The 20,974-nt window shown below is 37.5% G+C and overlaps 7 protein-coding genes across 8 annotated transcripts; 5 read left to right on the forward strand and 2 right to left on the reverse strand.

Annotated features, from left to right (window-relative positions):
• Nucleotides 1-50: 50 nt before the first annotated feature.
• Gasu_45980 (uncharacterized protein) lies at nt 51-1,451 on the forward strand. The gene has a single exon (XM_005704401.1). The coding sequence runs from the start codon at nt 70-72 to the stop codon at nt 1,384-1,386; it is 1,317 nt and encodes a 438-aa protein (XP_005704458.1). The 5' UTR covers nt 51-69; the 3' UTR covers nt 1,387-1,451.
• A 9-nt stretch (nt 1,452-1,460) lies between these two features.
• On the forward strand, nt 1,461-3,911 carry Gasu_45990 (histone demethylase JARID1). Its single transcript, XM_005704402.1, has 3 exons — nt 1,461-2,890; nt 2,946-3,163; nt 3,212-3,911. The coding sequence occupies exons 1-3, from the start codon at nt 1,484-1,486 to the stop codon at nt 3,804-3,806; spliced, it is 2,220 nt and encodes a 739-aa protein (XP_005704459.1). The 5' UTR covers nt 1,461-1,483; the 3' UTR covers nt 3,807-3,911.
• A 4-nt stretch (nt 3,912-3,915) lies between these two features.
• On the reverse strand, nt 3,916-5,030 carry Gasu_46000 (COP9 signalosome complex subunit 6). The gene is made up of 2 exons (XM_005704403.1): nt 4,339-5,030; nt 3,916-4,282 (listed from the first exon to the last, which is right to left on the reverse strand). Exons 1-2 carry the CDS (start codon nt 4,985-4,987, stop codon nt 3,939-3,941), a joined length of 993 nt encoding a protein of 330 aa, XP_005704460.1. The 5' UTR covers nt 4,988-5,030; the 3' UTR covers nt 3,916-3,938.
• Nucleotides 5,031-5,110: 80 nt separating this feature from the next.
• On the forward strand, nt 5,111-7,641 carry Gasu_46010 (amino acid transporter, AAAP family). The gene is made up of 5 exons (XM_005704404.1): nt 5,111-5,528; nt 5,578-6,059; nt 6,107-6,691; nt 6,748-7,249; nt 7,303-7,641. The coding sequence occupies exons 1-5, from the start codon at nt 5,201-5,203 to the stop codon at nt 7,476-7,478; spliced, it is 2,073 nt and encodes a 690-aa protein (XP_005704461.1). The 5' UTR covers nt 5,111-5,200; the 3' UTR covers nt 7,479-7,641.
• A 179-nt stretch (nt 7,642-7,820) lies between these two features.
• Gasu_46020 (origin recognition complex subunit 1) lies at nt 7,821-10,011 on the forward strand. The gene is made up of 4 exons (XM_005704405.1): nt 7,821-8,342; nt 8,387-8,806; nt 8,858-9,435; nt 9,488-10,011. The coding sequence occupies exons 1-4, from the start codon at nt 7,868-7,870 to the stop codon at nt 9,980-9,982; spliced, it is 1,968 nt and encodes a 655-aa protein (XP_005704462.1). The 5' UTR covers nt 7,821-7,867; the 3' UTR covers nt 9,983-10,011.
• A 17-nt stretch (nt 10,012-10,028) lies between these two features.
• On the reverse strand, nt 10,029-12,560 carry Gasu_46030 (hypothetical protein). Of its 2 annotated transcripts, XM_005704407.1 has the most exons (7): nt 12,127-12,560; nt 12,015-12,076; nt 11,911-11,962; nt 11,738-11,860; nt 10,857-11,692; nt 10,728-10,805; nt 10,029-10,677 (listed from the first exon to the last, which is right to left on the reverse strand). In XM_005704407.1, the coding sequence occupies exons 1-7, from the start codon at nt 12,343-12,345 to the stop codon at nt 10,053-10,055; spliced, it is 1,995 nt and encodes a 664-aa protein (XP_005704464.1). In that variant the 5' UTR covers nt 12,346-12,560; the 3' UTR covers nt 10,029-10,052. The 2 variants fall into 2 exon arrangements, with proteins under 2 accessions (XP_005704464.1, XP_005704463.1); XM_005704406.1 differs by having other exon boundaries at nt 10,857-11,860.
• A 160-nt stretch (nt 12,561-12,720) lies between these two features.
• Gasu_46040 (uncharacterized protein) lies at nt 12,721-14,731 on the forward strand. Its single transcript, XM_005704408.1, has 3 exons — nt 12,721-13,388; nt 13,618-13,806; nt 13,861-14,731. The coding sequence occupies exons 2-3, from the start codon at nt 13,642-13,644 to the stop codon at nt 14,098-14,100; spliced, it is 405 nt and encodes a 134-aa protein (XP_005704465.1). The 5' UTR covers nt 12,721-13,388; nt 13,618-13,641; the 3' UTR covers nt 14,101-14,731.
• Nucleotides 14,732-20,974: the final 6,243 nt, after the last annotated feature.

Below are 20,974 nucleotides of genomic sequence, written 5' to 3' on the forward strand. Positions count from 1 at the left end.
TGTTTCGCTGGGGCTGAAAGATCTTCCATCATATTTTCCTTCTCATCAACGTTGGAATGTTATAATTGAATGTTGGTGACCACCACTGGAGTGAGGTTTGTAGGACAGAGTTTGCGTTCAAGTTGGAGAATTAAAAGCTTTCAAACTGAAGAGTTGAGGTACAATAGCCATAAGCTGTTCAATCACTATAATTATCTATTTTGGTCGCCAAGTATTCAGTCAATACCGTGTTCTGTTAATCAGGTTCCAAGCCAATTGAGGATCATTCCACAAGGAACAATTCCAAAGTATAGCTGTTGCTCGTTTCAGTTTAGTTCTTTTTGTACCGGAAAGAATGAAGGAGTGGAAAAGATAAAAAGCTCTTCAAAGAATAGTGGCGAAGGCTTTCCACCAAGCAGAGCAAGAGAAGTAGACTCATCGGTGACCAAGTTGAACTACAATTCTCAAGAAAGGACTGGACTGATTTTTCCTGGTCTTCCAGTGGGTCTCGTTTCGGGGTTTTTAGGCTCCATGGCTGGTATTGGAGGAGCTGTCTTTGCAATACCTTTGCTTTGTAGATTTGGGGGGTTTCGTCAGAGGATTGCGGCAGGTTCCACTCTCTTTGCTGTATTTGGCACAGCAGCCTCTAGTGCATATGCTTTCCATCAAGCTGGTCAAGTGGATCACTTTACAGCACTAAACTTGTCTCTAGTTGGACTGTTAGCTGCACCAGTAGGCGCTCTTTTTTCAAACTCAGTCAGTAGTGGAATTTTACGTCGCTCTCTTGGTATTTTTTTAATGTTCATTTCTCCCTTAATGTTTATTCGACTGTTCTTACAAAGTACTTCAAGTACTTCAGAGATAGTCCCACATTTGGAAGAGAATATTGATGAGAACAACTCCGAAAGTAATTTAGTGCCTACTCGATTTGTAACTACGACTGAGGACTATGTTGCAGTTTCAATGAATGGATGGAATGATGTTATTCATCCATGGAAGCACTTTTCAAAGGAACGACTTACTTTTCTCTCTGTTACTGGTGCTACTGTAGGGTTTTTATCGGGCTTCTTAGGGGTGAGTGGTGGGACTTTGTTCACACCAGTTATTTCATTTATTGGTTGTTCTGATGGTTCGCGAGATTTCCACACAATCTTGGGTACTTCATTTATGGCGATGACATTACCTGCAGTTACTGGGGGTATTGCATATGCATTGAAAGGTAGTGTGAGATATAGTCTGGTTCCTTCTTTGTGTCTAGGCACCGTAGCTGGTGCTGCTGTGGGAAGTCGAGTAGCTTTACAGCTTCCTGATAGTTTTTTAAAAGTCGGTATGGCTGTTGTATTTTCATTAGTTGGTTATCGTATTTACAGAGTTCCTATTCATTCGAGACAAAACTTGCGAAAGTAGAAGAGTAGTTCGATGGGAGTGGTTCAAATAAAACTGGTTAAACATTATTCTTCTTTTGCATTTTGCAATTGGGGTGTGATTTACTTCTCTGTTTTGCATGTCGCGTGTCACAGTCGCTAATCGGCAACATGTCGCTCAACTCGACTACTTTCATAAAGGGTTTAGGAATCTCCCCGAGGCTCCCACTTTATATCCATCAGAAGAAGAGTTCAAGGACCCTATAGTATATATACAGAAAAATAGAGCACTCATTTCTTCCTTTGGTATAGCAAAAATAGTGCCACCCAAGTCGTGGAAACCTCCGAGACTCTTCAACGACAAGAAGAAATTTGAAACTAAAAAGCAAAATATCTATCAACTATGTAACCGAATCACTCCACATGACCTTTTCATGCTTCTATTGCGAAAGTTCTTAACGAAAAGGGACCCCAAGAAGGCGGATAAACTTGGTGAGACTTGGACAGATTTGGAAAGCTCTGAAATAATGATAAGTGGAAACGCCATTGACTTGTATAATTTATTTTTGGAAGTTTTGTCGCGTGGTGGATATGACCAAGTTACATCAACAGATAACTGGCATCAAATTCTTCAGTCCCAGCTGATTCTAGGCAGTGTGGACGATAGAGCTCCAAAATTGCTGCAGTATATTTACAGGGATTACTTATTGGAGCTGGAATATGAGCAGAAAAGAAAGGCTGGGGCTCCACAATGGAAGAAGGAAATTAGCGAAACTAGTAACGTTGTGTCACAAAACTCCTCGAGTTCCACAAATTCCTGTCTTAACACAGAAAAAATGAACAAGAAGAGGAGACTGGTCGAGGAGGATGAACATGTCGGTTTATCCTTGAAAGATGCTCTTATTGCAGTTGTTTTATATTTTAAAGACACATTGGACGATGAGGATGATTGTCTTATCTGTTCAAAGAGACTGGACCATAAAACTGATTGTCTGACAGCATTTTGCAAAGAGTGTGATCCTCTTAACAAGCAAAAATTTGGTTTCTTGGAAGGATGCGTCGTGAACATTGAGGAGCTCAAAGAATATTCAGAGATATTTCGTCGTCAATGGTTTCTTGCGAGGAAATCGCGTTATGGCATCTGCCCGAAGGAAGAAAAGCTTTTACATGAACCTCCCTATCTGGAAGCAGAGTACTGGAGACTCGTTGATAGTTCACAAGATGCAGTCAGTGTGTATTATGGATCTGACTTATTCACTAATCTCTGTGGAAGTGGTTTTCCTTCTTTTGAAGGAAGGGAAAAGTTTATGGAGGAAAATGTTAAGAGTTCAAGTGCTAGAGAACAATATGACAGGTACCTTCTGCATCCTTGGAATCTAAATGTACTGCCAGAACTTGGCTCCTCTTTGCTTTCATGTCTGAATGTGAAGATTCCTGGAATCACTATTCCTTGGCTTTACATTGGAATGTTATTTTCCTCGTTTTGTTGGCATAATGAAGATTCCTATATGTATTCTCTTAATTATATGCACGAAGGAGAGGGAAAAGTCCGTATGGTTTTGAAGTTTCTTTTAATCATACTCATTTTTTATTTGTTGCTAGATTTGGTATGGATGTTCTGGTGGAACGAATGCCGCATTATTTGAAGCAAGCCTGTCCCTTTGTATTCCTGAATTATTTGATACAAATCCCGATCTATTATATAATATGGTTACCACAGTGAATCCTTTGCGATTGTTTGAAAAAGGTACCACAGTTTGTAGAACAATTCAATATGCTGGAGAGTTTATAGTCACCATGCCACAAGCATACCATGCGGGGTAATGCTGCATGCATTTTCATTCAACTGAAAAACTCACAATATCCAGTTTTTCTTTAGGTTATACGTGTGCTGAAGCCGTTAATTTTGCTTGCACTGATTGGTTACCGTTTGCTTGGGCTGCCCATTCCCGATACATAAAGTTTTCACGAGCCCCTGCCTTCACATTAGAGGAACTGTTTATAGGAGTTATCAACTCCCCAGACTTTCTGACCAAAACTTGCTCAAGTGAAGCTAAATATTTATTGAAGTATATTCAAAAGATTGTCAACTTTGAATTGAGTCAAAGAAACAAGTGCTTTGCACTGTGTCCTAGAATAGTGTGTGAAAACAAACTTCAAAGTTTGGGTGAATGTTCGCTGTGTAAGCATGGTTGTTTCTTTTCGTCTCTAATTGTGCTAGGAAATGAAGATGAAGTTGTAACATTTTGTCTTCATCATGTTAAGGAAGCAGCATCTTATCCCAGTCGACGAGAGCTTATCTTTTCCTACAAGTATAGTATGGAAGAACTGAATTTATTGGTTTCAAGAGCACAAGAGCTCGTTCGTCAGAGACAAGGAAATCAAGTAACGCAGAAAGAAAATGGCTTTAAAAAAACTGCCATTGAAAATATTGTGATTGCTTGTTCTGACCAAAAAGTATAGAAGTTATTTTCTGTTGAAGATTTGAGTTATGTTTCCATTTGCTATTCAACTTGCTTAGCATGAACATTTGAACTTATCATTCTTCATGAACTGTTATATAATTCCATGTAAACCAGTAGATTTGTCAGCAATCTATAGGAATGCTCCTCTAAAATGCCTAGAACTTCCAAGAGCACCTTCTGGAGACGTTTGAAATTTATCGACGACTTGATTTAGAAGGTGGAGTGCCTTGGTGATTGCAGTTAAATAACTCACGACTAGCGTATCATTGTAGTCTTCTTCAAGTTCCTTCGAAAGACTAAACATTTTTCCTCCCACCGAAGCCAGTTGACTGTGGATACTATTCAATTCCCGCAATATGTTTGCATCTTTTGGAATGTTTCCTTTTAGTGTCATTTCTAAAAAGCTACGAAGAACTTTCATTCGAAATAACAGCATTCTTACTGCGCTAGAAACACTATGAAGAGAATAAAGAACTATCCATTTGTTAGTAAAAGAGGAACAAGGTTTTAAATGTAATAACGTTACTCACCTGATGAAGCACTTGAGTCATCATTTATACCCGTTCGGGCAACGTGTTCCAACGAGATCCTTTCTACTTGACTACTTGCCACCTGAAAGGAAATGGGAGTCAAGGACAGCTGTGGCTGATTATCTTGAAAATGGACATCACAAGCATATAGAGAGGCAGGAAGTTCTCCTTTGATATAGGAAAACTCGGTATCCAAGCAGAGAAATAGTGGGTTCTCCGTAAGCGCCGTCATAAACTTGTGAAAAGAGATATCTCCAGGAAGAATAGAGTTGCCAGTTGAATACCAACCAAATATTTCCAAATGAGGGAAAATGGTTTTGTATTGTTCCTTTCTCGAATACAGAAAGGCTATGTCCACCTTTGTGGTAGGATCCTCACACTGTTCACTCAAACTCAACTTGAATTGTGTTAATTCGAAGCAGTTGCTGATTTCTATAGTCCTTCCGTTTTGAATACCCAACAGGCAACCCAACACTCTACATCGTGAACCTTCAGACTCGGCCTTTGGAAAGTTTGTCTTCATCGTACTTGACGATAAAGGAACTCCAAGAGCTACTGCACTGCGAACATAGTGGTCACTTATTGCAAGAATTACACCAGGGTGAAGAGAAACAGAAAGCGAACTATCCTGTGTTGTTTGAGACACCATCTCTTTACCAACGACCTTACTGCCAATGTGAACACAATAATTGGAAGGAATTAGGTGCAAAGGAAAATGTTAGTCTTTCATCGTATCTCAGTGTAGCAATATTTTATTTAATGATAGAAAAGTGTTGAACTATTAAACAATTCCTTTTTGACAGAATGGTTTTAGAGATTTGGTTAATTTCGGAAATGTCGAAAGGGAGAACTTGTGAGTTGTATGGAATTGGAAAGCAAGAATAACTCCCCAGAAACTGGACAGACTGCAAAAGTTGAATCTTCCTCAAGTTCAGTCAAAGGTTCCAACGTTACTGCTACAGATACTACTGTGAATAGCGAGGCCTCCACCTCGAGTGTCTATTCTCAGGTTGGAAAACCTAACCTATTTAAGACTCCACCAGAAGTGCTTACACAAAAAAATAAAAAAGACTGGCGTAAGGTTTCCTTGACTAACAAACTTTACGGAGAAAAGACCCGTTCACGCTTCCAACTCGGTATAGTCCCTGAAATGCAACAGCGAAATGAAAGGACGAGTTTATTGGAAAAGAGTAAGTAGTTTGCACGGCAAAATTTCCTTACATAGAACTAATGTTGTAGCTACTTTGGGAAAGCGCGTAACGAATCTGGTTCGTGGTTTCTGGAAAAGAGGAGAGGGCGATCCTCCTTCAGGAGCCGAGCTAAGGCAAAGCCCTTCATTTGACGCATTCCAATACTCTCGTAACGGAAAGCAAACTTCAGCCACAGATTATGGCGACAGCGACTTGAACTCAAAGGACCTTGATATGAACCATGTTGATATAGACCAAGGAACAGACAGTGCCACAATAGAAGAATATGATGAATTTGATGTCCGTCAGAGTCCCCCTGGTGAAGAGAATCCTACACTTGAAGAAGATTTGAGTCGTTCGGAGCTTGCAAAGCACTTAGTTGGAGACATTGGGAATATGTTGAAGGCCTTTATTGGATTGAATTTTTTATATGTCTCCTATGCATTTGCCCATGCAGGTCTTATTCGTGGTACGATTGGTTTGATAGTGATTGCACTTATTACAGAGCACTGTTGTTTGTTATTGGTACAAGTAGGTAAAAATACTCTTGAGATGCTCCTTTGCTCAATCTTTTCAAGGTAAAGAATCAGATGCCAGAAGCAGATGATCCATCTTTTCGAATAACGTATGGAGACTTGGGAAAATACGTTTTGGGTGGCATTGGAGAAAAGTTAGTTAATGGTGCTCTTATATTGACCCAGTTCGGGTATTGTACGGGATATCTTATTTTTTTAGGACAAACCTTGCATGATTTGTTTGGTGCCTCCGTCTCACCATCAGTGTTTGTTTTGATCCCATTGCCTATTCTTATTCCTTTATCGATGCTACGTTCACTGCGCTCATTGGCACCGTTCTCTTTAGCTGCCAATTTCTCTCTTTTGATCGGCTTCATCGCAGTGATAAGTTATATAGGCAGTCACTTTAGATGGCAACCAAGTAGTCCCAGTATAACCCAATTTCCTATTTTTTTTGGACAAATCACTTCAGCGTTAGAAGGAATCGGTCTTGTTGTCCCTGTAGAACAAAGCATGAAGAGTCGAAAACATTTCAAGATGGTAATTGAAGTTGCCATTGGCATCCTATCAGGTGTTCTTCTGGTAGTTGGAGCATTGGGGTTTGTCACTTTTGGAGAGAATACAAGATCAATCATTGTTCTTAATATGGTGAGTGGCATAAGGACAGTTTTTTCATTCTTATTATTCTTCTTTCTGTCTTACAGGGGAACAGTCCAGTTGTCGGATTGGTTAAAATTGTATTATGTATTGGTATATTGTTCACCTATCCTTTGCAATTAGTTCCCATTGTTCAAGCAGCTGAAGACTGGTTAGCAGGACGAACAATTACTAGCTCTCATGGTGAGCCATTAGAAGAGTATCATGAAGAAGAGGAAGAAGGGGAGTTTTCTATGGATGAAGTGAGTTCAGAATCTGAAGATCTTGATTCAGCAACGGAAGAAGCAGTCCCAAAGGAATTGGACATTGGAGATGGAGAAAACTATTACCAGAGAGACAATTTAGGGGATGGCTCTGACTTGAGCGATGAAACTTCGGAACCCGAATGGGCGAATGACGAGGATTTACAACATGTAAAACGCCGCAGCTTGTTTGAACGCAACCCAAAGAACGTGATGGCCAGATTGACTATTGTATTTGGAACTGCTGCAACGGCAGCGTTGGCAGGTTCCAGTTTTGGGCTTTTTCAAGCGCTAGTGGGGTCCTTAGGTTAGTGTTTATTTTGTTGGCTTTAGCATTCATGAATGTCCTCTATTTGATAGGAGCAGCATCCTTGGCGTACATATTTCCATCTTTATTTCACCTCAAACTTTTTCGGACACAACTGACACTGAGTGAAAAAACAAAAAACATGATCATTCTTATATTCGGATTGGTAGGAATGGTCATTGGAACTTATGTGTCCATCATGGAAATGCAAAAGAATCCGGAGTATTGAGAGACTTTTCAAGACATTTTTATACATTTGTAATCGCATTAGTTTTACTAGTTTGGAACAAATACTTCTTTAATGGGTTTGCGAGTTGAAATGTAAATTGAACTTCACGATGCTTTTTAGCTTTTGGTGTCCAAATTTTCAAATTAAACAGCCATATATTTTTCTTGGTTCTGTTACATTCTTTGATCGCTTCATCGAGTACATACCCATCAAAATATGCAACTTTTTTGTTGGCATTGTATCAAAGTTGATGATACAAAGGTAGTCTAAAGGAAATGCTTCGAACTTGGTAATGCTTTTATATTTGACAGTTTCATAGGTAGGTCAAGTAGAAAAATAATGACAAATTGATTCTGTATTTTGGCGCCAAGAAAGAATACTTGGCGAAAATGCAAAGCGCTGGAAAGCGTAGAGTAAGAACCACAACAAGAAAACAAAAGGCGGAGAAACACAAAGTTACTGGTTCAAATTCTCGCAGAAAAACGAAAAGAAGAAAGACTCAAACCATAGCAGCTCAAGAATCTTCCTTGCCTGAGAGAATTTACATAGTGAGACAAGTGGAAGCTGAAAGAAATACCTTTAGTGTGCCGTTTGTCGAAGTGTTACAGACTCGAGATAAAAAAGGCTCTAAAATTTCCAGAAAGAGGATTCAAGTATTAGAAGATATAGAAACCACAATTTCCATCGGCGACACAGTGTTGTTGTGTTCCGACAGAGAGGATTTTCCTTTTATTGCTCGTGTAGAGGATATCATTGTAAAGCCTCGTGTCACTACTGCGCAAAAAAAACAGCAAAACTGGCAACACGGAAAAAATTGCAGTATGTGGCTCTCTTTACGCTGGTTTTATCAACCTTTTGAGATTGGTATGAATTTTTTGGAGACAATCCGCTAACGTGTATTCACACAGATATATTTATTTTAGTTGTGCCATCAGAGATTGCATTTGACGATGATGACGTTCTCTTGAGCAATCATATCGACAAGAACAGCATTGAATGTTATTTAGATAAATGCCAAATAGCTTTTCCAACGGAGAAACCAGTAGACAGCCACTGTCCTGTCTTCAAGTGTAGATATTTCTATGATTGCATCACAACAAACACTAGGAGTTTGAAGATGGAGGACAAGCTTATTCTATTACAAACACATAGTAACAGCGGCTTTGTTCGAAACAAAGAAGCTAAACTATTGTTGAAGCCTTTAGATAATGATTTAGCGGACTCGAGGATAACCACGAGTGTTCTAGTTGGGAGAGAACCAGAGATCGAAAGAATAAAAGAGTTTCTCACGCAGTCCATTCTAGACGTTTGTCAAGGTAGAAGTAAAGGTTAGTGTTGTTCCCCAATTTTAGAATTTGACTGATGAGAAACATAATAAGGAGAGCGTTCGTTGTATATCAATGGAGTTCCAGGGACTGGAAAGACAGCTAGCGTTCGTCATGTTCTCAAGGATTTAAATGAAAGTTCGAGTTTTAATAGTAAATTTGTCACTGTGGAAATCAATGGTATGCTTCTTTCAGATCCGCAAGAGGCATATTCTTTACTCTATTCGACTATCTTTAAGAAATTTGTTGGTTCTATGAAAGCAGCACAACAGCTTGATCGCTACTTCGGTGAAGGTAAGACGGGAAGACAGATTCCGAAGAAACGCAATTACAGTTGCCTTTCTTGCATTGTTGCTGTATTGGACGAATTAGATGTGCTGCTTTCGAGAAAGCAAAAAGTCGTATACGATTTTTTAGAGTGGTGTGCCCGCGAGAACTCACCTCTGGTCGTCGTTGCTATAGCCAATACAATGGATCTTCCAGAACGTGTTCTGCAACCTCGCATAGGTTCGCGTCTTGGTGTTAACAGGTTATCTTTTTCACCCTACTCGAGTGCACAGTTGAGAAATATTTTAGACTCGCAAATTCCAGTTTTGCTACATTATTCGCTTGATAAATTTGAGTCTTTAGCGGTAAGGCCTGAAATTTATTGAAAATTTATCTAATAATATGTTGTATTACCAGCTTGAACTTTGCTGCAAGAAAGTGGCCTCAGTAACTGGAGATGTCCGAAGAGCGTTGCATGTATGTCAACGTGCAATAGAAGTTGCTCAAAGCGAGGGAAGTGACCTAGTTCGAATGACACACATCCAGGAAGCTTTTGTTACAATGTACAGTCGAGGCCCTGTACTTTCTGTTGCTCAACTCTCGTTGGCTGAGAAAGTTGTCTATTGTGCCGCGTTGCTTTGTGAGAGGCACTATGGAGCAGATTCTATTTTTCTAGCCAGACTAGTTAAACATGCTCTCGAACTTAGTCAAAGATTAAGTTTACATTTGGATCTTGAGACTGGGAAAATTTTGGAGATATGCTGTAACCTTTCATTTTCAAGACATATAACTTTACAGTGGAACGCTGTGGAAAGTTTCAATAAGATTTTGTGTAATGTTCAATTTGATGACTTTTGCTATGCCGTTCAAGGCACTGTATTTTATGATATCTTGAACAATTTGTTAAAATAGTTGCATCACGATTTTATTCTGACTATTTATCAGAAGCATTTGAGAATAAATTTTGATAAAGTTTATTTAATCATGAATTTTCACAAGTCTCGCTGTTGTTAGTGTTGGATGGATAGACAACGTTGGTAGATTGTTGTAGCCACCATAATAATTGTGAATATCGTTTTCGTATCACTTCCGGTGTTTTTCCATCACCTAAAATTTTGGCAAGTGCTAGGAATGTCCTTTCTGTGGCACCAAAAGCCCTGACTTGTGATAATAGTTTCTTATCATCTTCATGTGAAAAATGTACTTTCACATCTCCATCAACAATCAACCAGTTGCTAGAGTTGTCAAATTCCAATCGAGTCGTCATTGTTCCATTATTGGTTTCTTCCATGTCAATGTTTTCCAAACACCTCTCCTTTTCGCATTTTTTCCGGTCTTCTTCCAATGCTTGCTGTCTTAATCGCTTAGCAAGTTTTCTCGCTTCTTGCTTGTGTCTCTCATTCTCTCTTATCTTCTGTCGTCGCCTTTTCTGTCTCTGTTTCCACATCCGCTGCAAAATAACTTGGTCTCTATGAGGTAGCAAATTTATTTCAATTTGTTTCCATGCATTATCGCCATATAGATAGACACCGTGTTCTAATATTCGCCATTCTTCACTGGATAGTGGTCTTTGTCTTTCGATGACCAAACGTTTCACCGGATTGTCCCTAATAGAGTCTCTATATAAAATATTCAAAGCAGACCAGATTCGACTTACGGTGCATGACGACCACTCAAAAATCTATACCTTCTCCAAACTTCATCGTACTGTTTTGAAGGAAGCAATCGTTCATAGCTAAGTTTGACAAAATAAGAGCATTCCAATGATAATAAATATCTAACATACTTTTCCAACCAGTCTGAGCCATATTCACGAATAAGTGTTGCAATCAAACTGTCTTCAGCACTACTCCACTGATCTTCTGAAGATAACGTCGACTTCACTTGGTTGACATCTATGTATTGCGCATCCAATATGGAATGATTTGAACCCATATAGAAACTATATTTTGGGAGTTTTGGAAATAATTCTTCGTCCAAATAAGGGCAAAAAGTTTCCAACAACTTCTGTATATCAGAGCTTTGTAAACAATCACATTTGTCGGTCAATGATAATAAATCCGGAACAATGCGTAATATTGGAGTGTCAAAAAAGGAGACTGAAGACCTATCTAATGTAGTATTTGGTTCGTACTCTAGAACTGTTTCGGTAAAGAACTTTCGATAGCTCACGCAAATGTCCGAAGCTCGCTTCCAGTCATTCAACATTCTCCTCGAAAGTTTCAAAGCACTATCATCTTTCAAAGGCTCTTGTCCCACTAGAAGACAAGTTTGAATCAAGAGTTGTATATGACGACTCACTTGCAAAGAAACTAGCTCCAGAGAATCCTGTCGAAAATGAAACTGTGAACATGTAGAGTTGAAATGAGAAAGACATGCTTTCATATTTGCAGGCATTATAGGTTTAGCTCTGCTGAATTCTGAGGAAACGTGCGGAGTCCATTTAGAATTTACGGGTTGCTCTTCCACCTGTCTGCATTGTGTTCTTGGCTTCTTCTTCGGATTAGAATTTTTCATATTATGGCATTTTTTGCTTCTTCGAAAAGAATAGGATGGTTTTCCACTCACAAGATCCACCAATTCCTTACCAGGAATTCTTGCAGTTGGGTCATTTCTGTATTCCTTTACACAAATTAGCGGGCAAAAAACTAAAGCCAAACAACCAACCTCTTCATCGTCAGTTTCGTTCTGGACTTCTAGCAGATAATCAAAATCTTCATCGCTAGAGTCTTCAGGACCATAGTCTTTGTCTTCTGGAGAATAAAGTGATGACAAAAATTCTGAATATGCCTAAGGCATAAAATTCAAAGAGTGAAAATATGAAGCTTTCAAACGCTTACCTTTCGATCTTCGTCATCCCAAGTGGCTGACGACTCTATAAGGGATTGTAAACTACGAAAAATGGTTCGAAAGTAGTCATATAAAAATAAGCCATCAAACATACCCGTCCAATTTCACAAGTTGCGCGGTGGAGTCGTCCGTTTCCTTCGTAATTTTTTCCAGTTTCTAATGTTCAAGAAAATTAGAGAAAAACAAAACTTGGAGCGTTAACAAACCTTTGTTGCGTCATTTTCTAAAACACTTTGTGGAAACTCGCTACAATTAGCAAGAAATTCGTGCTTCTCGTTTTCAAAGGCCTTACTAGAAGGTAAAAGCTTACGTATCCAACCCTCCTTTTCCGTCTCCGAGTCGTAGAGCTCTTGTAGAGCTGCAGCGTTGGATAATTCTCGGAATTCTTCGTCACAATTTAAGGAATAGTCTACAGTGCTCCACATATCTTGACAGTAGTTCTTCTAACGTCAGTTACAGGAATTTTCGCCAGTTGCCAAGCAACAAAACTTACAAGACGCAACCCCTCTTCCTATAAAGACAGTTTCATTTGCAATTCCCAAAACTTCGATTTCTTCAAATCGTCGAATATTTTTTTTCTCAGCTTTTAGTTGTTTTAAATCGAGAACAACAGTACTTCATATTGTACGTACGTGCATAGACTTTTTCATAACACCTATACTTCCATTCGGACAAATACCACTGGGTACGAAAAACAGTGTTTTGCTGAACACAGTTGTATTGGATATTTCTGCTGTAGTTGCCTTATCCAAAAAACTATTTCTGAAGGTTAAGTCGGCAATTTTGAATGGCTGTCCCGAGTGTGATTCAACTGTTGTGCATATGAAAATATTCTTCGTTTTCTCAGGATGTTACAAGAAAAGTTTTGCGAAGCAAGGCTCAGACTTTTTAACGTTTGCCAGTGCTATGAATTTTGGTCGGGTTCCTAAGGCGTTCTTTGCACGTTTTTGATAAATAGGAGACAGCTATGGTTTGACTCTGAAGTGCTAATTTGAAGCTTCTTTTTTATGGAAAAAGGGAAGAACGGAGCAATTTTACTTTCACATTGCACTGCCTTTTGATTGAAGCTAGTTGTTGAGCAGTGAAGAGAAGTCTGGATACGAATTCACCTCATCGATTGTATCTTTGGAGGCACACATATTTAGAAAATAGATTGAAAGGGGTAACAAACAACAGTTGAACTGCATGGAAAGAAACAAACTGAGACGCGAGTTGAATATTCAAGTGAATAATTGAAAGCACGAGTTGTGAAAGCATTCAATGAGAGCCAAGTTATTGAACAAGTGAACCAGGAGCGTTTGAGTTGCCAATGTATAATGCTCCTCTGCTTGGTTTTTTCACGATGATTTGGATGAGGATTTTGGCAAGTAGTACTATGTGCAATCTAGATATTGTTTTGAATAGATCTTTTGTATTAAAGTTTACTAGTGGATTTTTTTAACGATTGCATGAGACGTCGAGCAATTTGGTGAGCGCAAAACTATCAGTTTGGCATTCAAATCTAGTATTTGTATACACAGTGCACAGTACCTCCAGCTTTTGAAGGCAGAAGAAATTTTTGCTTTCTACCCTTTCATTATTCATCACCTTGTGGCCTGAAGGTCTGCAACCCTGATTGTTCAATTTCCAAACAGCTTCAAAAATTGCTGTAACTCTACCAACCAGTTCATCTTCCACTGTACATATCTTCATGATAGCGTGACTTGCTGTCTCTATCGGGAATGACTTTACTTTCTTTTAAAAGCTTGATAGAATCTGGTTTGGTAGTTGAACAATTACAATTATCCGGAATAGCTGTTATCATTGTAATAGATGATACCACAAAAACTTCTAACATTCAAAACAACAAAGATTTGCTTAACAGGAACCAGTCGGAATGCTACATTGTGAGCTTAGAAGATTGAAAATGTTCCTTCCGTAACAAAGAGAAACACATTTAGGCTTCAATCAAACAAGTTCATTTTATTTTAAAAAAGTACTCTCATTCCTGTAACGTCTATTTGAATTTCCATTCCTTCAGTGCGCGCATCGTCTCTATTGGTTTCAAACCTCTCAAATCTAAAAGAAATGCATTCTTCAACTTATCCCAAAAGCTCATCACCAAAGACTCTAATGAAAACACCGTGATAAAAGCTCCGCCAAACCTCTTCACCAACTTCAAACACTTACTGACAAAATAGTCTTGAAGAATTCAAACAATTGCGTCTCCAAACGGTGCTTGAGATTACATTTCTAACAACATTTATGTTGCTTTCAGTTATGATGAAAGTCATATAATTTCGAGAAATATCTTCTTCCAAAAATTACACTAACTTGAACAGGCCAGAAGGCCGTTGTTACACAAAGTTAAATATAATTTGTGTCTGTAGTAGACGTCTTCAGAATTCCTATATTTCTCACCCTTCTGGAAACACGCAGTTGCGTAGATCAAGTAAATTTTTGACTCAACTCAATTTTCTGCATTTCCGGTTCCCTCCAATTCACAAGAAGCAGTGTACTATAGGGAACATAAAAAGTTCCTTATGGAGAGACCGGAAAGTGACTTGTTCAATACTTGGTCACCCTTTCGCCTCAATGGACTCAAATTGTTTTAAAATGGCTTTCCTACTTCCTGGAGGAGTCACGAGTCAAAGCAACTTGTGGCTCTGTCCTTGAAGCTGCATGTTTTACAAAGACTTGCTCTTTTAAGTCTTTGTTGGGAAAAATTCTATCACACATATTACAAACAAATGGACTTGTCATATTATAAAGACTGTTCATTTCTGACCATTCTTCCTGTCGATTTCAATGTGGCAATTTACGATTTAATTACAACCGATGTAGTTTCTACAGCATCTTAAGTCATTGGCACCTTTTTGCAAATAAATGTTTCAAAAGAATATCTTCATAACGTTCAATGTAAATTTTAACATTTTGTGTTATTGCCTCTTCAAAAAGGCCAGCCCTGAAGGGTATGGCATAGTCACTGAAACCACAAGTTGACATTGTTTCGATATTTGTCGGTATGACTGAAGAATAGTCATTGTTTGTTTTCTATTATTTATTATACTTGAATTTTGTTTTGAAATAAACAGTTGGCTGTTCATTGCAAAAAATACCAGTTGTTTGGACAAGAAAGGAAATTATTCATCTTAGTTATATTCAACATGCATGGATGTAAAGTCTATTTATTTTGAATAATTGCAAGTCTGCAACATTGCACAATTTACACCAAAAATACACCTCAAATGAGAAGCTTCCAATTTTGAAATAGACTCAAAGATATCGTCCCGAATATTTGAAAAATTGAACGAGTGTCTTGACCGAATTATTCTCCTGTCCAGTCTTGTCAAGAGCTCTAGTGGGAATAGTATCATTTAATAGAAATGTAGAAACTCTCAAATAAAAAATTCTTTTATTCTCAGCAATCATCAAACTCCTTCCTTACAATCATGGTAAGAAGCAACTTATCACTAAAGCTGCAGAGGTGGATGATAGCAAAAGACAAACTAAACAAATGTGCAAAGAAGTATCCAAAATATCGCGTGGTTTTATCAGAACTCAAAAACGTTGTCTATTTCTCATTTCATTTCTCATGTCAGAAACAGCATTGATTTAATAGCGTCAATAACTCCTATTTCTTTCTCTGAAAAATACTCGCAGAAAACAGAGACATTTGATACTGTCGATTCTGTCAAGAGAAAAGATATTTTTCAAAAATTCAATTTTCAGTCGAATTGAGTCTATTATATCGACTCTCTTCTGGTATCTTGAATTTGCATAGCATTTGAATCATAGTTGAATTCTCTCTCCTCAACAGTCGGCAATATCGACGAGGTGTTTTTGAAGGTAAACAAGACTGTTTAGGTTTAAAGGCCCTTGCTGCAACCTCCTGTACGAGAAACTGTGAATTTACACAAATTGTAAAGATATATAAGGAAGCAAACTAGAAAAATTACAAAGCTGCTTATGGACCTAGATAACCCCAAGAGGACTACTATTTCTTCCAATACGAAGAATGCAAAGCTTTTAAAAGCTCTTCAACTTCAAGGAAAGATTTGTTCCGCTGCAGTTGTCTCCTACTCTTTTTCCACTCTCTCATCCATCAGCTAGTTGAATAAGTGAGTCACTATACAAAGGTCCCTCCAGTCAGACACTATGCATAAGACTCTTGCGAAATATAACCTGACAGGCACGTTGGTGGAGGCTTCTTTTTAGATATTTGTAACAAGAATCAAAGACAACTCAACGTTTTGTATCAACAAACAGTCTATAAATACAAGAAACGTTCATTTCAACTAGGAACGAGTCAAACTTGAAAAAGAAGAGAAACGCTTTTTTGTCCAATTTGCTCTACAAAGGATAAAAATGTCGTCAACTCACAAGCAATATTCAGCAGAATAAGATAAAATAATTTATCTGATTCTTTTGCAGAGTCAAAATCTCAAATGATATTTTGGTTGTTATCCAACTGGTAAAGGTCTTGTTCTTTTAAATATATTGGATCGATTTCGTCTCCTAGTGAAAAGAAAAGAATATAAGCGTAGAAATAATGGAAAAATAAGAATCTTTCATCTCCTCTTGGCAAAGTAATAAAGAAAGGTGAATCTTGAAATATAAGTGCAAGAAGTAATAGCGTCACCACTTTTACTCTTATTATACCAGTCAAAACTCTCTACAAGTTCTTTACGTGGAGAACGAACCAATAGCCTTGAATCGTTTGAGGTTCGATCCTCCTTGTCGTAAGTAGTTTATGTATTTGTGTATAGACAAAAGAATTCAAACCTTTGGTCAGTTTTTTGTTGTAGCCTTGTCCTCTCTATACTTTCCAACTCTAGGGTTGAGTATATAATTATTTCTTCTTTGCAGTTCACAGTGGCATAAAGACTATTCCTTGAGCCTATTTTGCATAGAAGGAAAGGCTATAGTTCTTACACAGAAAGCCAACTGAATTATTTCCATGAAACTGGAAAATGACCATTTTATACATTGTGAAGCAGTTTTCCAAGGTTTTGAAAGGCTAACAAAGGAAGATTCTGAGATTGAGAACGAGTCGAAAACTGGTTATAGCAAAACCCGTTTTTTGATTTGTCATCAATAGAGGTTCACAGGAAGTCTGAAATTTACCATAGAGACAAGTTTTGTAAAACTCAACTCTGTTAAAAGACTACAGTGTCGCTAGGGAGTTGAGAGGACCTTTGTTACGACACTGTTCTTTTCGTTTCACGATAGTACTGAGATGTGAGATTGATTGTATCTAGCACACTTATTGTTCCAGAAACTTTTTACATATCTCCAAGTGGAATATTTTCTTTCATAAAACTCACTAGTCACTCAAAATAATATATCACCAGTGAAAGAAGACAATACAAAGCGATCCTCATAACAATTCAATTAGAAATTCAACACAATGGTTTGATTGTTGGATAAAGGGGAAGGCTCAGTGAGTGTTGTCAAGTCTGTGGACCTGATTCAAGTTTGCTAGTGAAACTTTTCCGATTTTAATTTCTAAAGCAAATTCGTCGTTCGTTTTAGTTGGACAAGTGAATTTCTATTATCTGCGTTTCTTTTTTAAGCCCTGCAAATGTTTCTTGTAGAACAATCCATCGATTCCTGTGCTCTGAGTTCCATGTAGACTGTAGTTTCTTTTTAGTATTTACAACTTTTATTATCTCTTTGGAGTTTATATACTGTATGCAACACTTGTTGTTATTTCACTTTTGGTCTTGTATGGAAATTTGAGATTAGCGTTGTCGAGAAGAGAGCAAAGACAAAGGAGTTTAAGTTGTCGTTGAGTGTTGGTCGATTAATCAATTAGTTGTTTCACAAGTTTGTTTATTTCTATCGATAATTGTTTCAGAGCAGTTTTGCGTATTTATTAGCAGTTGAAAGTCCTGTAGTCTGTTGTTGAGATTCTGAGAATCAGGCTTGGGGCTATTATTTCAAAGATATTCTACAAGAACAAGAAACCAGTCAGACACTCAGTTGAGTGTTTTGTTCAGTACAAAGCGTTACTTTCCGTATGATAGTTTTTTGTCTTCTATATGACTCTTTTCAAGATGGCAAACTCGGTCTGTAGCTTTGCAACAGGTTTTTGAGTGTAAACGATATTTGCACTTTTTGTAAAACAAATTCATTTCTCAGGATAACGTAGGAAGGTATTTTTAATGAGTTGTTTATATTGTTGTGCTTTTAGATCAATTCTCTATTGATTCAAATATGTCATTTGAAATATTATTTGCGGAAAAACGACACCCATAAGGTTTGACAGTTAATAAAAACGAAAGCTGAATAGACTTGCTTTTTTATAGCAAGGGAAAAGTTTTCAGTTCAAAGGATACTCAACTTGTTGGGAACCATGAAACAAAGCAAGCAAAAGAGCACTGCTGAAAGTCGTGGTTGTGTCCACCTGGTAAAATGTTTTGACGATGGCGACTGTAGCTATTAGTCCGTTTTGAGAAACGCCTTTGTCTTTATGAATTAGTGGGTTTACCGAGGGTGAAATATGTCTAAAACGATATGTGAGTAGTAAGAGCGATAAAGTTGGAACTAGTATTGATGGTGTTTCTGAAAGGCATCTATTTCAAATCGTCTTTGGTCCTTATATAGTTGGAGAGGAGGGTAACATTAGTAGTACGGTGTGAATGGGAAACAAGGAGACTTGTGTGAAACAGTACTTGCCGTGTCAAGAGTGCTGCTGATCTGTTTTTTTTTCCAACACACTGAAGGTCATTCTGGTGAAAGTAGTGGTAGTTGTAGCTGTCAAAAAGTGAAAAGGAGACACAACATTTTGTGCAAACAGATTGCGTTTGGATAGTATACAAAGCATCTCTAAAAGAAACTCATGAAGGATTGGGAGAACTTCTACAATGTTACACAAGTGCACACATTGATGTCATCGTGTCCGACTAGAGTTTTTGGTTTGACTCTGACGATAAAGTCCAGCTTTTGGTATACAATTCCTAGAAAGCATACGCAGACGAACAAAGTAGTTTGCAAATACATTGACACGGACCTAAAACATTTTTCGATTATTGAGCAAAATCAAACCATTCGCCAGTACTTGAAATTCAACCAGAACAGCAACAACAACAAATATGAGCCCGAGCCTAGTACAGTATGACATAGTCAACAATTCTACAAAGAGAATGACTTGTGTTTCTATCTTTTACTGTTTTCTTCGTTGTTGCATGACTGGAAAATTGTCATTGTTTTATTTACTTGGAATTGTAAAAAGACAGCAACGACAACAACAACAACAAGAGAAAGTTATAGTGTATTGGTTAGTAGTACATGGAATATTAATAATAGTTTTTGTCATAAAAGTACGAATTTGACCTATTTTTTACCATACAGGAAAATTATATTGTTGACTTTACAAAATAAAAGGGCATTATTTGCACACTTACTATTCCTGTACCTTACTATCAGTAGAACTACATACGGTTCTGATTTTGAACAACAAATAGAGTATCGAGTTGCTTTACTTGTCGATTTTCGATTTTGCTTGTACCTGTTTGAGACTAATCTTTATCTTTTGACTCTTGAAACGAACTTATTTGTTATCTCATGATAGTGTCATGAAGCAATTAGTCGTCATTTCTTTTCCGAAAACGTCGACGTAAAAACTTTTCAGAAGCTTATTTCATTGTAAATCTCAATCACATAGGATCTCTTTGTCCCGTGACAGTTGTGTTGCTTTTGGAGGGGTGGGCAGTTGATAGTCCAAGTGATCAATTCAAGCCAATTTCGTCAGTTGAAACAAGTAATCTTTGACAAGTGAACTTGCCGTATCATGAAAGTGTACAACATACTGTTTTCTGTGATCTGGAATCTACTACTGATTTATCTTGATATATTGTATTGTTCTTATGTTGAAACCATCTTATGATTATTTATGCTTCAGAACATTTCCATCTTACATGTTCGACCCTAAGACCAGCTTCATATGAAGTAGTCATCTAGTCGATAAGGATAAGATAATATCTCTATTTCTTTTTTTGTCTTCTTTATCGGCGTTATTGTAGAATGGTGAAGATCTTGTTTTTTAGAGTTGTAGTATGTTCTTACAAGAAAAGGGACGAATATGATAAAAAGTGGTATTCAAAGACTGCGAGATAACGTAAATTCAAAGAAAGAATCAACTATATTGCAGTCAAAGTTCTGTACAAACGATCTGCTGGGAATAGAAATTGAACTTGTCCTAGTACGACCTACTGGTTGTTTTCCCTTATTCATATGAATTGTCGTGAAAGACAAAAATTTATGTTTTACATAGCACATTTTTTTCAATGAAAGAATATAGAAAGGTCAGTTGAAAGAAATTCAAAGAAAAGAAGTAAGTGAATGCTTCTCTGGCTTCACGGGGTTAGAATATCAGACATATGATGTACAGATTTTGAGGTTGATCCTCACAAAAGCCGAATCAATTCTGTGCTTTTTACACAAGTAGCAGCAGAACATAAATTGATAGTCATGTTCTAATTTCAGGATCTTTTTGTATATCCTTTGATGCTTGAACCTTTTCGCAACCTTTGGTGGTTTTCATCCACCTCTTAATCTTGGACTATTACCACAATTGATTCAAGTGATAAATGACAATGTATTTATGCCATACCAATACCTTGTTTCTATTGATGAGTTGAATTTGAATCTTATTTTAGTGTGATATCCGAAACAATTCTGGTTACAGCTGTATTGAAGTAAGCAGTAATCATTTGCTTTAGATTACTACTCTGAATCTTACCACTTCTAGTCAAATCTCAACAGGATATGGCACAATTATTCTAGTAGATACGTAAGAAAAGGTCTATTTGATTTCTTCCTTCTCAACGTATCTAGAAACTGGTTACTGTTTTATATTACTTGAATTGTATACTGAATTCAGTGATTTACTGTTCATTGGAAAGAAAGTAAGATACCTTTTGATACTGCTCATTTAAGATAGCATTCTATATTCGAGTTGGTCACTTGTTGATAACTAGTCGAATATCTCATGAAGATGAAATTCTGTTTCATAAGTAAATGAAATGTCCTCTATGTTGATTCAACTTTTTGAATTCTTGGAGATTATAC

Source organism: Galdieria sulphuraria (assembly GCF_000341285.1).
Source record: "Galdieria sulphuraria unplaced genomic scaffold scaf_42, whole genome shotgun sequence".
Taxonomy (NCBI): Eukaryota; Rhodophyta; class Bangiophyceae; order Galdieriales; family Galdieriaceae; genus Galdieria; species Galdieria sulphuraria.

Bases quoted from the DNA above. Each gene is read 5' to 3' on its own strand.
- Gasu_45980 (XM_005704401.1), top strand. From the start codon at position 70: ATGTTGGTGACCACCACTGGAGTGAGGTTTGTAGGACAGAGTTTGCGT.
- Gasu_45990 (XM_005704402.1), top strand. From the start codon at position 1,484: ATGTCGCGTGTCACAGTCGCTAATCGGCAACATGTCGCTCAACTCGAC. The intron at 2,891-2,945 runs GTCCGTATGGTT...ATTTGTTGCTAG, and splicing joins TGCACGAAGGAGAGGGAAAA to ATTTGGTATGGATGTTCTGG. The intron at 3,164-3,211 runs GTAATGCTGCAT...CACAATATCCAG, and splicing joins CCACAAGCATACCATGCGGG to TTTTTCTTTAGGTTATACGT.
- Gasu_46000 (XM_005704403.1), bottom strand. From the start codon at position 4,987: ATGGTGTCTCAAACAACACAGGATAGTTCGCTTTCTGTTTCTCTTCAC. The intron at 4,283-4,338 runs GTGAGTAACGTT...ACAAATGGATAG, and splicing joins TGACTCAAGTGCTTCATCAG to TTCTTTATTCTCTTCATAGT.
- Gasu_46010 (XM_005704404.1), top strand. From the start codon at position 5,201: ATGGAATTGGAAAGCAAGAATAACTCCCCAGAAACTGGACAGACTGCA. The intron at 6,060-6,106 runs GTAGGTAAAAAT...AATCTTTTCAAG, and splicing joins GTTGTTTGTTATTGGTACAA to GTAAAGAATCAGATGCCAGA. The intron at 6,692-6,747 runs GTGAGTGGCATA...TCTGTCTTACAG, and splicing joins CAATCATTGTTCTTAATATG to GGGAACAGTCCAGTTGTCGG.
- Gasu_46020 (XM_005704405.1), top strand. From the start codon at position 7,868: ATGCAAAGCGCTGGAAAGCGTAGAGTAAGAACCACAACAAGAAAACAA. The intron at 8,343-8,386 runs GTATGAATTTTT...GTATTCACACAG, and splicing joins TTATCAACCTTTTGAGATTG to ATATATTTATTTTAGTTGTG. The intron at 8,807-8,857 runs GTTAGTGTTGTT...AAACATAATAAG, and splicing joins TTGTCAAGGTAGAAGTAAAG to GAGAGCGTTCGTTGTATATC.
- Gasu_46030 (XM_005704406.1), bottom strand. From the start codon at position 12,345: ATGTGGAGCACTGTAGACTATTCCTTAAATTGTGACGAAGAATTCCGA. The intron at 11,963-12,014 runs GTATGTTTGATG...CATTTTTCGTAG, and splicing joins CAACTTGTGAAATTGGACGG to TTTACAATCCCTTATAGAGT. The intron at 10,678-10,727 runs GTAAGTCGAATC...AGACTCTATTAG, and splicing joins TTGAGTGGTCGTCATGCACC to GGACAATCCGGTGAAACGTT.
- Gasu_46040 (XM_005704408.1), top strand. From the start codon at position 13,642: ATGACTTTACTTTCTTTTAAAAGCTTGATAGAATCTGGTTTGGTAGTT. The intron at 13,807-13,860 runs GTGAGCTTAGAA...AAACACATTTAG, and splicing joins ACCAGTCGGAATGCTACATT to GCTTCAATCAAACAAGTTCA.